Source organism: Plectropomus leopardus, chromosome 22 (assembly GCF_008729295.1).
Source record: "Plectropomus leopardus isolate mb chromosome 22, YSFRI_Pleo_2.0, whole genome shotgun sequence".
NCBI lineage: Eukaryota > Metazoa > Chordata > Actinopteri > Perciformes > Serranidae > Plectropomus > Plectropomus leopardus.
In genome coordinates this window covers 21,073,882-21,088,662 of record NC_056484.1, presented here as the reverse complement: position 1 = coordinate 21,088,662, position 14,781 = coordinate 21,073,882, and the positions used below count along the sequence as shown (strand labels likewise).

The following is a 14,781-nucleotide window of genomic DNA, read 5'->3' as shown; positions in this document are numbered from 1 at the left end:
ATTTTTTTAAAATGTGAAAAAATGTCCTGCAATTTGCGGGACATTTGTTGCCGAGTGGCTCACTGACGTTTTAACCCCCATATTTTGTGAAAGGGATCAAACCAATATTCTCAGGNATTTTTTTAAAATGTGAAAAAATGTCCTGCAATTTGCGGGACATTTGTTGCCGAGTGGCTCACTGACGTTTTAACCCCCATATTTTGTGAAAGGGATCAAACCAATATTCTCAGGGTTCACAGGTTTAAAAACTTGTGAAAGACGTGTGAATGCAGCTCAAGAAAAGTGATGATGATCCAGGTTTCAAAGGGTTAATGTAGCTGAGGGGAACATTTGCATAGCAGTGCCTGCACCCATCCCTCTCCCTGCAGCTAAATAAAGGCTGGAAAGTCAAAGCTCTGGAGGAGGACACATGCTATCCCACATACTTAGAGCAGTGAAGTGGAGGACAGGATGGCTGAAGGGCCGCTTTCCTGTGTGGATTCACTTCCTGCTGCAGATGGAGTGTTTTTACAGCACAATCCTCACTCATCTCTGCGCTTCTGTGTTTTTTTCAGTTACTAGTATTTTTTTATTGTCTCCCAGAGCTGACGCTGGTATTTGCGGCCCTTGTGTGTCCTGGCACTTAACGCACGCCACTACACGCTGCCCTCGTGGCTGTCAATAAGGGGCTCCATGTCAGCATGTGAGTAATTTAAAGCGTTTTTGAGTACGCACCTGCAACAAAGCCTGTAAGCGGAGCCCCCACTCTAGCGCCTGACTCACTGTGCCCTCGTACACCGCGCCGGCCTCATTACATGACACTAATCAGGATTTAAATGCCACGCAGCAGTGTGACAGCTTCAGAGCGGCGTCTTGCTTACGTTCATACAGTGTGGGTAAATATACAGAGGCTGATAATCGTCAGTGTCGGGTGTGCTTTTAGCAAAACATCTTGAAATGGCACCCCTGTGTTAGCAAATAGTTTATCATGAGTGTCTCCATTCATATTCATAATTATTTTTTTCACCGTTTTGTAGCACTGGCACTTCTTAAAGCTATAACGACCAGAGTCCAGTACTGCAGCGAGAATCTTGTAGGAGTATTTAGAAGTGAAAAGTTTTTGGAAATGGCAATCACCAAACTATGTGTTCCATTCAGGGATAAAAAAAAGTGTGGACTACTACTGTTGCATGCTGGGATCAAAGGATATCAAAGTTAGTTGGTGGCATTGCAATTTTGTCATCAAAAAAAGGAAAAAAAAACAGGGCAGTGGGCAGAGTCTCTGCAGATAATTACACCACCACACATTTCTATGGGGTCATAATACATTTTTAGGAAAACCCTGCATTTGATTACAACATTTTAAAACTACCAACCAGGTTGACATGATAGTAGCTCTGGATATTTTTGAGTTACAGAACTATTTTTTGTTTTCAGCAACACTTTACAGCATTTTTCAGCAGCATTTGGGCCAAAAAATCTGGCAACACATTGCAGTGTTTCTAAAGGGTGTTTGAGCCACAGAACTAGTGTGTTTTTCACTGAAACATTGCAGCGTGTCTGTGTGGCGTTTTAGCCACAGCACCTGGGTGTTTTTCACTGACACTTCACAGTGTTTCAATGCGACGTTTGGGCCACGGAGACTGGGTGTTTTTCACGATCACATTGCAGCAATTATAAGAGACATTTGAGCCAGAGAACCTGTTTGGTTTTCACTAACGCAATACTGTGTGACTAAGTGACATTTGAGCCACAGAATGTCTGCGTTTCTTGGTAATGTTTGAGCCATGGAACTGAGGTGTTTTTCACTAACTCATAGCGTTTTTTAAGTGACATTTGAGCTACAGAAAACCAGAAAGCTGCTAAAAAGCATTTAAACTATGGAAGCTGGGTGGTTTTCAACAACACTGCTGCATGTCCAAGTCTGAATATTCAAAGCCAAACCATAATCTTTTCCTAATTATAATTAAGCATTGTTTGTGAGTAAATCTAATCACATCTTCACCAAAGCACAGCTGAGAAACATAAATATTTGTGCATTATTTTGCAGCATATCGGCTGCAAAATAATGCACAAATATATCCCCAATTTCTCAGTTTTGAGATCAATAAAGTATATCTATCTATCTATAACGTATCCATGATTTGCAGAAATGTACAATTCAAACATTTTTACTGGAGACTGTGTTCAGTGTGGATGTGAATGAAATTTACCACCAAACCCCCAAACAACAAAAAAGTGAGGACGCAGCTTAAGTTTTTATGGAGCATTTTGAGGAGCAAGGCATTTAAAAATAGAGCATCATATAAAAAAGCTTGCCGACCCCTGCTGTAATAAATGCACTGATTAGAGTGCTGCTGCCAATCAAACTTCATGAGACAAACGCTGTCTAAAGATTAAAGATTATTTTCAGATCTTTCTGGAGATGTGTCTAAAGACTCAGGTGAAATATTGGACCTGCAGTGCACATTTATACATGTCATGATGGAATATGTCTGTCCTGTGTTTTCCTGAGTGAAAACCAATAAGTTTAAAAAAGCCTCTAATGTAATATTCATGTCAAGAGTTTGGTATTTTGGGTGTTTCAGCAGCTGGTATGGTCCACCGCACCCCCTCCCCAGGCTGAGAGGTGGAGGGTGGGTGGTTGGAGGAAGGGGAAGAAAAGGAAAAGAGCAAGAGAGCGAGGGGGTGGGGGGGTCCTGTCCTGAAAAACAGACTCCCAGCTCTGGCTGTTTACATCTCTTTGGCACGTCTGTAGCTGTTTCCATGGCGACGGGAGTAAAGATAGTTGGGATGTGTCAGAGATACAGTGCACCGAGTGCTGCTGATTGCTGGACGTGAGTTGAAGAATGAACACGGTGCACAGGAAGTGGGAGAGGAGGGCGCCGGCTCGCCATTATCTCAGCCGGCCGCCAGACAAATGCAGCTCCTTTTTTAGGCAGCAAATGATTTGTTTGCTTTTCACTCTCACTGGGAGATGACATTTACAGCTGTGTGATGCGAGGGTTAATACACACCTGTGTCATTACAGTCAGTGATAAAGTGCAGCTACTATCAGCACCCCCCACTGAGACGTGGTACATTTTACTGAATGACATTCTGCTGTCAGCTACGGCTGTGATCACAGTCAGAATCAGCTGTCATTGTGTGAAGTTGAATGCTCAAGTACATATATTACATATATTTACTTGAAGTTTTCATCCCTAATCCATAACATCTCATCAATAAAAGAAATTCTTTGTTGCTCTGATGCCTGATGCTCCAGCATCTGCTTTGCATCTGTTGCTATGGGTAACGACACCGCCCATAACCGTATAACACATCCAGTACTTGAATTTGCACTTATTTAAATTTTTAAAAAATCTGTTGTGGCTTTCTGTGTCGGGTATGCTTTGCTGGATGAGCAGGACGGATCTTCAAAAGATCACAGGGAGTGGTCAGATTCATAACAGGAGGTGGTCAGAGAGTAGGGGTAGTTGGAGGGGTTGCAAGATTTAGTAAAGAGACCTCAAACCTTTACAGGCAGAAAATAGATCAACCAGAGATACAGCTTCTCGTCTTCCAGCCGGTTCAGCTAACACGCTGTTTGGAAAGTGTTCAACTGGACAGGACTGATGAACACTATTTTGTTTAATTGCTAGGGCACCTGTATCTTTCTTGTACTAAATCCAACAAAGGTCAGCTGGACATGCAAAGCAAGCCATTTAACAATTTGACTTATGTAATAAATTACATGTTCTATGATAAATGCAATATGAAGTAGATCTGCAAATCAGTACACCAGGGTCAAAGCACCAAGTTTTATACTAAAACCAAACTGGTGGCTTAATATGCAACTAATACCCTTTCCCAACAAAATTAGCCTGTGAACATGGGTCTTTTAAGTGTGGGTAAATTTGCTAAAAAAAAGGCTATAGAATCCTTTTCCATTGCCAGTAGAGCAAAGCTGTGTACATGGCTCTGCAGCAGACAAGTCTGCTTTTATGTGTATTTTGTTGTGTCACGTTCAGCGTTATGTGAAAACAGGTTAGTAAACAGTAGAAAGCAGCATGGAGGTCTGTGAAAACTTCTTTTTTATAGCTAGAAAAGCATTGCCAACAAAATCATTGTTTTGCTTTGGAACAGCGCACCTGTCTGGCGCTCCTCTCTGCGCATTGTGTTTTTCTGGAGGTTTTTAGGTGCATAAAAACATATTTCTAATTTTTCAGCTCAAGGCGCGGAGTCGCACTGCTTGTCGCTGTCACTTTCGTCTCGGTGTGATCACCCCTGTACTTATTCAGTTTCTCTTTCAAACTTGGTGCTGACTAATTTGGGTCGATCTTTGAGACTGACAGTATTTAGTAGTGGCGCATCTTTGCATCACGACCGTTAAGGGGCTAAAATTAGCACCTTAATCTGGGTGCTGTGGTGCGCTGTTTGGAGCTGGAGCCGATAAATACCGGTGAATACTGAAGACTCATTCGAACTGGACGTGAATGGCGATTGTCATAGTGGATTTTTTTGTGTTGTAGGAAAGGGGCTTTAGGGTCTTAGAGATAAAGTAAACTTAAATAACTGTCTGACAGGTTTGTCAAAAATTGTACTACATTATAGAATTCCAGAAAACATATTGGAAATATATTCAAAAATTTAGGACAGAAAAAATAAAGTGTTAACCATGACCATGCTGTATGCAGGCTAGTGATGTCTCACAGTAAAGCACCATCAGGAAGAAAACATGTCAGACGGAGCAAAGAAAAAAACAATCGGTTAAAAGATAAATAGTTTATGTGAATCTCTCACATAGCATTTACCTTCACTCTATACACATTGTTTTGAACGTGATATACAGTATGTCATCTCTTTTTTTCTTTTTTTGTTTTTTTACAATTTGACATAATGGGTTTTTTTTTCAGCATGCACTTTAGAATGCCAACAAAAGGCTCCACAAACACAGACTTCAAACTAGATTTTTTTTTCCTCACAGTAAAACATACAAAACATGAACTCGGATCAAAAAGCCTGACAGTTTGAGGACACGATGGAGAAGCACAGCATCGGACTACCATGACTTTTACAGGTAAGAGCAATGTACTCAACAGTAAGACACAAAAATACATGTTCTGGAGTCAAAAAAATAAACACCTTTTTTTTTTTTCCTCAAGTTACAACATCATCCAAAAAATACACAAAGAACGGTACCCCTTTGTCAATTCAAAGAGTAAAGCAGCGTGTGTACTACACGAGGAGGATTGTGGGTACAGGGTGACGGCTAGCCAACAACTGTGCAGGTCACAACTGAGTTGTGCCACCTGCCAGTCCCTCTCTATCAGCTTTCTTTGTTTCCTTGTTGTTTTAAATCTGAAATCACAGTGTGGACGGCGCGTTTTGTTTTCGGGTGCTTATTGCAAATCCGATCTGATTGTTTGGGGTTCACAGGGGTTGCTACTGCGCAGATATAGCCGTTCTAGAAGTCCTGCTTTATAACTTGGTAAACTTCTGCTACACTTTTGCTCCACCCCCACACAGGGGAAAAGTTTGGAAGAATCAAGTTATGCAGTTTTTTTTGTTTGTTTGTTTGTTTAGCCACCAGGAGTTCTGAGGAATCGTTCAGTGGTTTGGTTTGTGAGAGTAGAAAAATCTGCAGCACAAACGCAGGGTAGTTGCATGTTTCTGTGCTTGGCAGGAGGGGGGCGGGGCTTCTATAACGGCGACTGCATCACAGGGGAACTCTGTCTCATTCGTGTTTGTGCTAAAACCTAACTGGAAGAGTGACAGCATCACATCCACTCTGACCTGGCCTTTCAAACTGCAGATCTTAACCCTGGTGTTTACGGATACACACACACACACACATTAACACACGGCAGAGCAATTAACCTACTGAAAATTACCAAGGGAAACAAAAGCAGAGATGACCAACATTGATTCAACTTAGCACGTTTGTCTCTCTATACTGTATATACTGTATGTAGAAGTTCATATATGAATACACTCCATTTTTAGAACACAAAGTGCCTCAACTGATACATCTTAATACACTTATTGCGAGGAGGGATACCACAGCAAGAAAAGTGAGTGTCACGGCGTGGCCTTGTTACCTGACTCGCCATCAAAAGACAGATGCATGGATGGAGCCGCTTGGCCCAGATGTGCTGTGTCGTCGTCTTATTTACAGGAGCGATATCTATACAGGAGTCTCTTTTAAGGACATGTCCAGTTTCCTTTTTTTTCTCCACAAAACAGGAAAACTAAAAGAGAACTGAAGAAAAGGTAAATGCTTGTTAAAGTCCTTCCCGGATTACATTTGTATCTTCTGTTCCTGCGCGCTGAGCCACTGGCTTGGGCGGCTGTCTGTCAATAGTCTCTGCGTGCCTCCTCGTCCATATTGTCTCGTAGGAGTGGCCTTATGGCTCCAAATGGGGGTCCTCCCACTGCAATAGGTCCACACACTGATGACTTATCCCAGCGTCATTCAAATAGGAATTGAATCGTCTAAATAAAATATAAACACATCTCTAAATATCAGAAATGCATATTCTGTCTTTGATGAGCATCATTTCAGAACCATGCACCAAAAATGACAACATGGTACACATCGATGGTGCTGTTCGTTAGAAAAAGCGTGGTCGTATATTGCAGTGGGGGGTGATTCAGTAATTCGGCGTGCAGACAGACAGAGAGAAATGTTTGCAAGAGCTCCTTTTTTTAATTGTTTGACTTTTTGCCGAGCTATGTGTAAGATGCATCTAGCTGTGAGCCAGTTGCTAAGCAACCATCTGCTACTGGTATAGACATACTGTAGGGATGGGTGAGGCACGTCGCTGCATGGTTGTGTGTGCTGTCTTACACCTGTTGGTGCACACAGGCAGTTTATGAAATATAGTGAATGGATGGATAACAAAGCAAAGGCTGCTTCAGTTTAATATCAGATCTCAGTGTTTCCCACAGAATTAGAGTGTTGGTGGTGCGGTAGCTGACAATGGATGGCCTGAAAGCAAACTTTCTTTGTGTGGGTCCCGTCATTTATTTCTGTGTCATCTCTAATTTCAGATTTTTTTTGCGGATCTGTAAATGCAGCAAAGGCAGAACTCTCCATGAGTGCTTGTTTTTCCTTCAACAGCAGTTTGTGACTCCCTGGTTAGAAAATGGATTAGATCAGATTGTTAAATGAGGGAAACAGCTGCTGTGAGTGAATTAAAACTTTTAGACGCAGCAGAATGAAGTTAAGTTTCACTTTCACTGCATCAAATGTTCTGCTGCTCCATGTGTGCCCAGGGTACGCTCTGCATTCCGAGAGTGTGGAGCAATGAATATCTGAACGGTATGTACACTCCAATAATGCTTCTAATGAAAACTAAAAATAATACATGGTGGCAGATTTTTAAATCGTGGTAGGCTGCCACAAACAAATGATGTGTGGGAAACTCTGAGATCTGATGTGAGATCTCTTGTAAGGGAATTCAGGTTAGTGGTTTGGGGATTTGAGAGCGGTTCATAGCCCTTGGTGATGGCTGATATATAGTGAAACTGTGTGATTTAACAAAGCAAACAGAAAAAGTTGTGTATCAGGGTTTTTTATGCAGCAAACAAATCTGCTCTTGGAGTTAAAATGTGCAAATATCCAACCAAATCTGGTGGCAAGTGATGCAAAATGCTTTTTTTTTTGCCTAATTATATGTAGGTCTCAATATCATGTGGTCATTTCCATTGATCCATTGATTAAAATACTACAAGCAGCACCTTTAAAAGTGCTATCAAGAGTGCATGTTTACCTGCAACCACATACAGTTATTTCCTTTTAGGATTATTGAATAACCCCCATTTTTAGAACAAACACACAAAAACACAAACTTAATTCAGGACCAAAGGGGTGAGAGGGTTCCACACTGCAACCTGACCCTCACACCTGTTCAGAAGGTTACCTTTCCACTATGACGGTGCCTTCCCCTCAAGCCATTAAGATAGAACGCTGCTCTCTGCTTGTGTGAAACCAGTAAAGACAACCTCTTTGCAGTTATCTGTGAGCAGAACAACCAGAGACACAACAGCTTTGGTGGCACTCCATCAAAGAAAACAAAACACAAAAGAGGTGGGGAGAAAGTTAATCGGAAATAGCAGCAGACAGGTGAGAAGAAACCCACATGCAGAGAGAAACGAACACCCGGCTGGTGTTTGGGGTTTTCAGTCTCCTGGGTGGATTGTTGGTGAAGCTGATGGCAAAATGAGACACAAGTTGAGTGAACCCCCATCTAAACCCCAAAATAATACATTAAAAAAAATACTCCCTCAAATGTATGTTTCCATGAGCTCTTCGCTGTCTGCAGACGATGGTTACAGGATGAGCCATGCAAAAACATGAGCAGGCCCAGCAGTGGGTGAAGAGTGACAGACGTGTGCTTGTGTGAGTCGAGACATAGTCCTGAAATCCTTCCGTCTCCGTCCCAAAAATAAAGTAGCAAACCAAAGACAAAGTCACAGTTGTGTGAGGTTAAAATGAAGTGACATCTCTCTTTCTTTTTTTGGAAGCACGTCTTTTTCAAGGTATCTAAATATAGCAACATCTAATATCCCTGATTATTCATGTGTCCTTTATTAAATGTTATGGCTGCTAACTCTAAAGCCACCAGTCAGAGTTCTTTTTATTGCAAGTCTCACAATATCGAACTAAAGGGAACTCCAAGACACACAGGGGAACTGATTTTAAGGATGTTAGCTAAGCACATCGAACTTCAAGGAAAAGGGTTGCTCAGGTTGCCCAAGCCACTAACATTAGTCTTAGCTACAAAGTTAAGTACTTATCCACTAGTCACAATATATAGAACAGAGTTCAGATAGAATACCAAAGGGAGGTGGAGTGTTTCGGGGGAAGGATGTGGGCTGGTTTGGACCAAAGTGGCCCGGGGCTGCACATCTCACAGGATGGAGGGGATAGGGGAGCGAGAGCGCCGCAGCGGGCAGGGCGATCCGTAGGGCGAGGTCACGGGAGACAACCTCAGGGCGTTACCAGCCATGCCCGCTATGTTGTTTAAGCTCCGGGATTTCTCATAGCCTTCAGATGAGGGCGCGACAGAGAGGTGGTGGTGGTGGTGGTGGAGGTGGTGGTGCAGGAACAGGACATGAACACACACAGGCAGGCAGGCAGGCACGCGGGCAGGCAACGATCCGAGTCCGAGCCAGCCGAGTGAACCGAGACAGGACAGGAGACAGGAGTGAGACAGAGCAACAGTAACATACTGTATGGTGAGTGCATGCACAGCACATTTCCTGACAATGACTGGGAGGCAGATTGGAGTCTTAAATAGGCAAATGTTTTCAGCCGGAGCTGCTCCAGAGGAAGAAGTAACCTCTTTGGCTGGGTACATCCTCAACGGGCGAGCCAAAGAACCACAGTTTTCTGGCTAGGAATTGTACCATCATATTGGGATTAGGAATAAATTAGAGGCAACCTTAAAGAAATGGATAGCACAAGAACAGTTAGCTTTTTTACTCTTTGCTGCCAAAGAAGGTGACTTAATTTGACTGGAACCATGAGCAGCCGTGCAGGAAAAATCGTCTGCATCAGCCCTCTAGTTGTAAGTCTGACTCAAGCTATGACTCACTCATCATTCAGCAAAAATGTCAACAAACCGAGAATGACTGCACAGCAAACAATGCTGGCTGTTACATTCCAATAAAATCCAATGTTAATTTTAGTCAGTTCAGTTTAACTTTACGTGGTTCCATTCACAGAAAAATCATGTGCTCACTAGCACACCTGGATGGAATGGATCCATCATTAATGTGATTAGTTAAATCTATGCTATTCTTACTGTGGCAGTGAAAAGGTGTCTGCAGTTAGAGCTGTATTGTTATCTACCCTTGCAGCAGTGATGAGATTTTGTGACATTAGACCAAATCCATAAAACAGCATGGCTACTGGCTTAATGCTGCATTCATGCAATGTTGGCAGAGTAGGATGGAAAATCCTCCCGTTATTCCATCTTAGGAGCATTCATTATTCAAAGACACCCCCATTGCTAACAGTGCAACCTCGGAAGCATTGGCTATTGGTCTGACGACAATAAGCCTCTGTGAGCAAGCGCCAATATTTTGGGGGATCCGTTGCAGCCAGCAGATATCTGGGCTTCCTCATCTGTGCAGTCATTTTGACTATCTCTATACAAAGCTATGATTAAAAATGAAAAAAAAAAAAAAAAAAAACTAAGCTAACAAATTGATAAATTGTTGTTAGATAATAGGCAAGAGATTTAGAGATTGTATTTCAGCCAATGATGCTTATATGTGATTGATCAATACTACTTGGACTACAGACTACAAATCTAAACCAGAATGCCAAAATCTTGTGCAGGAGCCAAGGACGTAAACCAGTCTTTGAAGCCAATTTTTGTAGTGGCCACACGCTGGAATTACAGCTTATGGGTTTATATCATGATGCCACTGGGCCAAAAATATACATTTTCCCATTGACTTACATTGGGAAAGGGATGTCTGGATATTTTTTTGCGTTACGACTCCCACGAAATGACTTTTCCATTATCAGGATGTGATCCATTCAGTCCGTTACATATGGAAAGTCTACAAGTGCCACATTCAAGTTAGCGGAGCACTAAACCAGAGATAGCCAGTTTGGCCGCCGGAAGTCTCTGGTGTGCCTGCTCCAGGGGCCCAATGATGTCGAAGCAGCTCTGACCATCCAGGTAATGTCAGAAATACAGCTTCTGTGGCATGTGAATGGGGACCCTTCGCAAATGCTGTATCCAGGTCTCCTAATACATTCATGATCTTGTACCAATGCCTTTCGTTTCTATATACTTATATGAGTTTCTGATTTCTAGAGATTACTAGCCATGCAGTTACACCGGATAAGGTAAAGGTAAAGTTTTCTTATTGTGTCACGTATAGCTCATAAACAAGTGGAACCTAAAATTAACGAATACAGTCTTGCCACTTATATCTGATTTGATTGGCTTAGGGGTCATATTGTTTTTTATTAAAAGGAAGCTGTCATCTGTTTTGGCTTTGCAGATATTTTGCCTCCAGTTTGTTGATTCCTCTGTAGTGGGCTGTTGAAATTCCCAGTATCTGAATGACAGAATAATTCCCCATTTGGTGGCTTGTGATTAGCCTACTGTTTGATGTGATTTGACATAAGCTGCACTAACATTTTGCCATTTTGTTTAGCTGGACTTCATGGTAGCCATACTTGCCTATAAATAGCTAAGCTAGTTAGCTAACATGCTAATTTCCCAACACAATGAATGTCATGACTATGAATGGAAAATGGAAAAAATGAAATCACCTTCATTTCTATTTTGACCAATTTCTCTGTTGCCACAGTGGTTCCCTGGATCCACTCATTCACTCAGCCAATTAGATTGCTTCACCCTCAACTGCAAGGGTTACACATGAGCGAATGCAGGCAAGTAACCATTGCCTGCCATGGTGATATTCATACTGAATGTGGGCAGTGCCCACTGGGACAGACACAGAAAGCTAGCTTGCTAGCTAATGTCAGCTTGTTGGCTTACAAAAACAGACATACTTACTCCACAGTCTCTGACCACAGCATGTACTCTGGGTGCAGACTGAGCAGCAGAACATTGTGCGCATTGAAAGTGAAACTAAACCGCTGGGTCTAAAAGTTTGTTTTCACTCACAGCAGCTATTCCTCTCATGAAGATGAATTTGCTTTGCCACTGGTAGCGAATTTTGGATGTGAATATTTGCAGGGGTAAATTTCGCTCATGTGTAACCGTACCATAACTCTGCCTTTCAGAAATGCCAGCGTGATTAAATTTCCAGTCTGCCAGAGTTAAGTGTGGAAACCTTTGATTCAAATATGCGATATAGTTAATGCCTAACTAGTAGTGTTGAAGAATAGACACATACATCAGTAGTCATTCACCTCATGGCATCGTTATTAGTATTTTTTACAAACAAGAGATTATTTAAAGACTCTAAATGTTACCAATAAATGATAATACTTTTAGGCATGCTTGTATAATCTGTTTCTATAACTGAGGTATGTAGTTCAAATATATGTAACAGTCATATATATTAATAATATATCAAAATACTTTAATCATCAGTACAGATTCACACTTTACAACAGCTCAAACTATAAATGCAGCATGTGGTGCACGCTGGTGCAAAAAGAAACAAGCAAGCCAAAGCAACCAGATAATTAATGGAGCATGCCAATCAGCTGGCGTAAACACTGATGAGGAACAGCTAATGGAAACATGGCCTCATTAACATACTGCATACAACACCATTTGTTTCATCCAGTATGAAGGGTTTACATTAAACCAGGGCTGTTTCAGAACCAGCCCAGCAGGCAGAACAAAAGGCAGCCTGGGTCGATGCCAACAAGTAGCAGGGACTAGAAAGGACCCCATGTTTTATGTATCAGCATGGCGGTGACTGCAACCGTCGGCTGAGGAGGAAGAGGCGAAGGTACAGCTGCTAGGCTGCCTACATTGAAAAAAACATGACTGGCGATGTGCTGGGAAAGAGACCACCATGATGTGCTCCTGAGAGGATCTGGACCACATGCGCAGTGGTTTATTTGCTAGTTTAGCTAAATAAACAGGTTGGAAATTGTTTTAATTCTAACCTACAATATCAAGTAAACCAGAATGATGTATTATTCCATTAGAAAACTTAAAAAACAGGAGCTGAAATTTAATTTAAAAAAATCTTCAATTTACGCTCTAATGGTATAAAAGCATTGATTTGCTTGCTATACAGTGAGCACTGTTTGCTCTATGAGGCTATAGAGCAATTACACTGAGAGCAGGACATTTAGTGAACCTCCACGAGAGGCAGTTAATTTCTGATAGAAGGCAATTAGCCAAGGCTTACTGCTTCGACATTACAGCACAGATTTACACTACATTAATGCCTCAAGATGCTTGAGATAAAATAGGGGAATTTATTAAACAAACATGCTTAAGGTCTGTCTGAATATTATTTTAGTGTGGTCAAAAAGAGGCGGAAATATTGGCTGTCAAATGAGCTTCAGCGTGGCCTCAATTCCACTGTATAAGCTCCTCCATTTACACATTTTACTTCATGACCTTTTTTGCCTTTGAAATGGAACAGTGACGGGACTTTCTGGTAATTCGGCAGATGTGAACATCCTGATGACCTTTAGCTTTGGGTCAAAGTGTTTGGAAGGTCAAGCCCTGTCTGAGCTTTCTACTGATACACCTCTGAAACACTGAAGGCCATGACCGATAGGCACATCATCGGGACAAATCAGACATTGTCCATTGGTATTTCTTATTGGAAACAATGTGTATTGTTTAAATATTGAGTCAAGCTTCACGCTTAGTGAACTTTGCTAGGAAAGTTTCAACATTGTCCAATCAGAAACAAGGATCAGCTCATCGTGGTGCTGCAACCAGAGCCGTGGTCAACACATAATGTTTGACTCGGGCATATTGACTTCTTCATTGATATATAAAATTTAATGATCAGGGAGTAGTTTGAAGGGCTTGGAATTGCATGACCTTGCCTTGTTTTACTTGGTTTTATAGCATTTTAAGGCTTTAAGCTGGGGTAGGCAGTTTCATTTTGGTGTCAATGTGAAAACAATAAATTTGAGCATTTTGTTATTCTAGTGGAGTAAGAGAACACTAGAGACTGTGTGAATAATGATAATGATGAAGCTACTGGGACTTCACCCATCAGTGTATGGACTGCTGTTTTGAGGCCAGGAGCTCAGCATTTCAGCCATCGCCATCTTGCTTTTTTTCGGAACCAGAGGTTACCATATTTGGACGTGCAAGTGTCCACACCTATAAATATATACTTTGGGCCTTGATTAAATGTAAATGGGTTAGTTATTTTAAGAAAAAAATCTCCCACCATACATTGTTATGAAATTAGCTATAGAAAACATTTTTTTTGTCCCAGGCTGTAAACATGTTTATTTCTGGTATAAATTTGGGCATTTTACCATGGGGGTCTAAGGGAATTGACTCTGTTTTGGCCAGCCTTAAGTGGCAATTAGAGGAACTGCAGTTTTTTGTACTTCTGCATTTTTCAGCCTTGAAGGTTACTACCAGGAGAACATTAGATATCTGCACTTTCTCTTAGCTCTGTTTTCAGGCTAGAAAATCCAGCTAAAACCATGTGTGTGTATGTATATATATATATATACTGTATATAAATCGTTTCTAAAGATGGACAATATGAGAGTTTCCCCAAAGTGTAGCTTTTCAATCTTGATTGCCCCCTGGTGTTTGCCTGCAGCATAGGTCATAAAGCTCGCCCCTCCATGTTGATGAATTGGAAAAAAAGGCCAAACTAAAAACTCAAAGTACAACCAAATAAATATTACCTAAAGATGGTTTCTGTCACTGAGGGTTGTTCTCATCACCTTGATGTTTGTTCTTTTTTTTCCCAGATAAGTTGGATTTCAATGACTTCTACAAAAATGGGATTTTCTGGCATGATTGACAGCTGTGTGTGCCAATCAGTGGGCTTGCATTCAATGGGGCTGCCCAGGATTGGTTGGACAGGTGTTTTGGCGCGAACTCCCCCACTGCAGATATCGCTAGTGTGTAGACTCTGGATCTCAATGACATCACCATCGCAAGATGGAAAGGCTTGTATCTCAGATACTTTAATCTTGGTTCATCATAGTGGGGGTATATGGGGGCATGTTGTCCATCTTTAAATACAGTCTATGGCCTTCACAGACCACCTCGCCAGGAAGAGCTGGCAGCAGACCCAGAGACAGACTCCCAGTCAGCAGCTACAGTAACCAGAATCCAATCAGTGTAAACTCCAGAGTTGGGACAGTGAACAGTC

General features: G+C 41.7%; 1 protein-coding gene across 3 annotated transcripts in view; it reads right to left on the bottom strand.

The window, feature by feature from the left end:
* Positions 1-5,083: 5,083 nt before the first annotated feature.
* Positions 5,084-14,781, bottom strand: part of kcnc2 (potassium voltage-gated channel, Shaw-related subfamily, member 2) — a 103,802-nt gene continuing 94,104 nt past the window's right edge. The window contains exons 4-5 of one of the 3 annotated variants that reach the window (XM_042511271.1): positions 7,884-7,979; positions 5,084-6,453 (exon numbers count right to left, since the gene is read on the bottom strand). In XM_042511271.1, coding sequence (XP_042367205.1) covers positions 7,918-7,979 — 62 coding nt within the window. In that variant the 3' untranslated portion in view covers positions 5,084-6,453; positions 7,884-7,917. Of the gene's footprint in view, positions 9,011-14,781 lie in introns of all 3 variants that reach the window. The other 2 variants (XM_042511269.1, XM_042511270.1) reach the window with 2 other exon arrangements.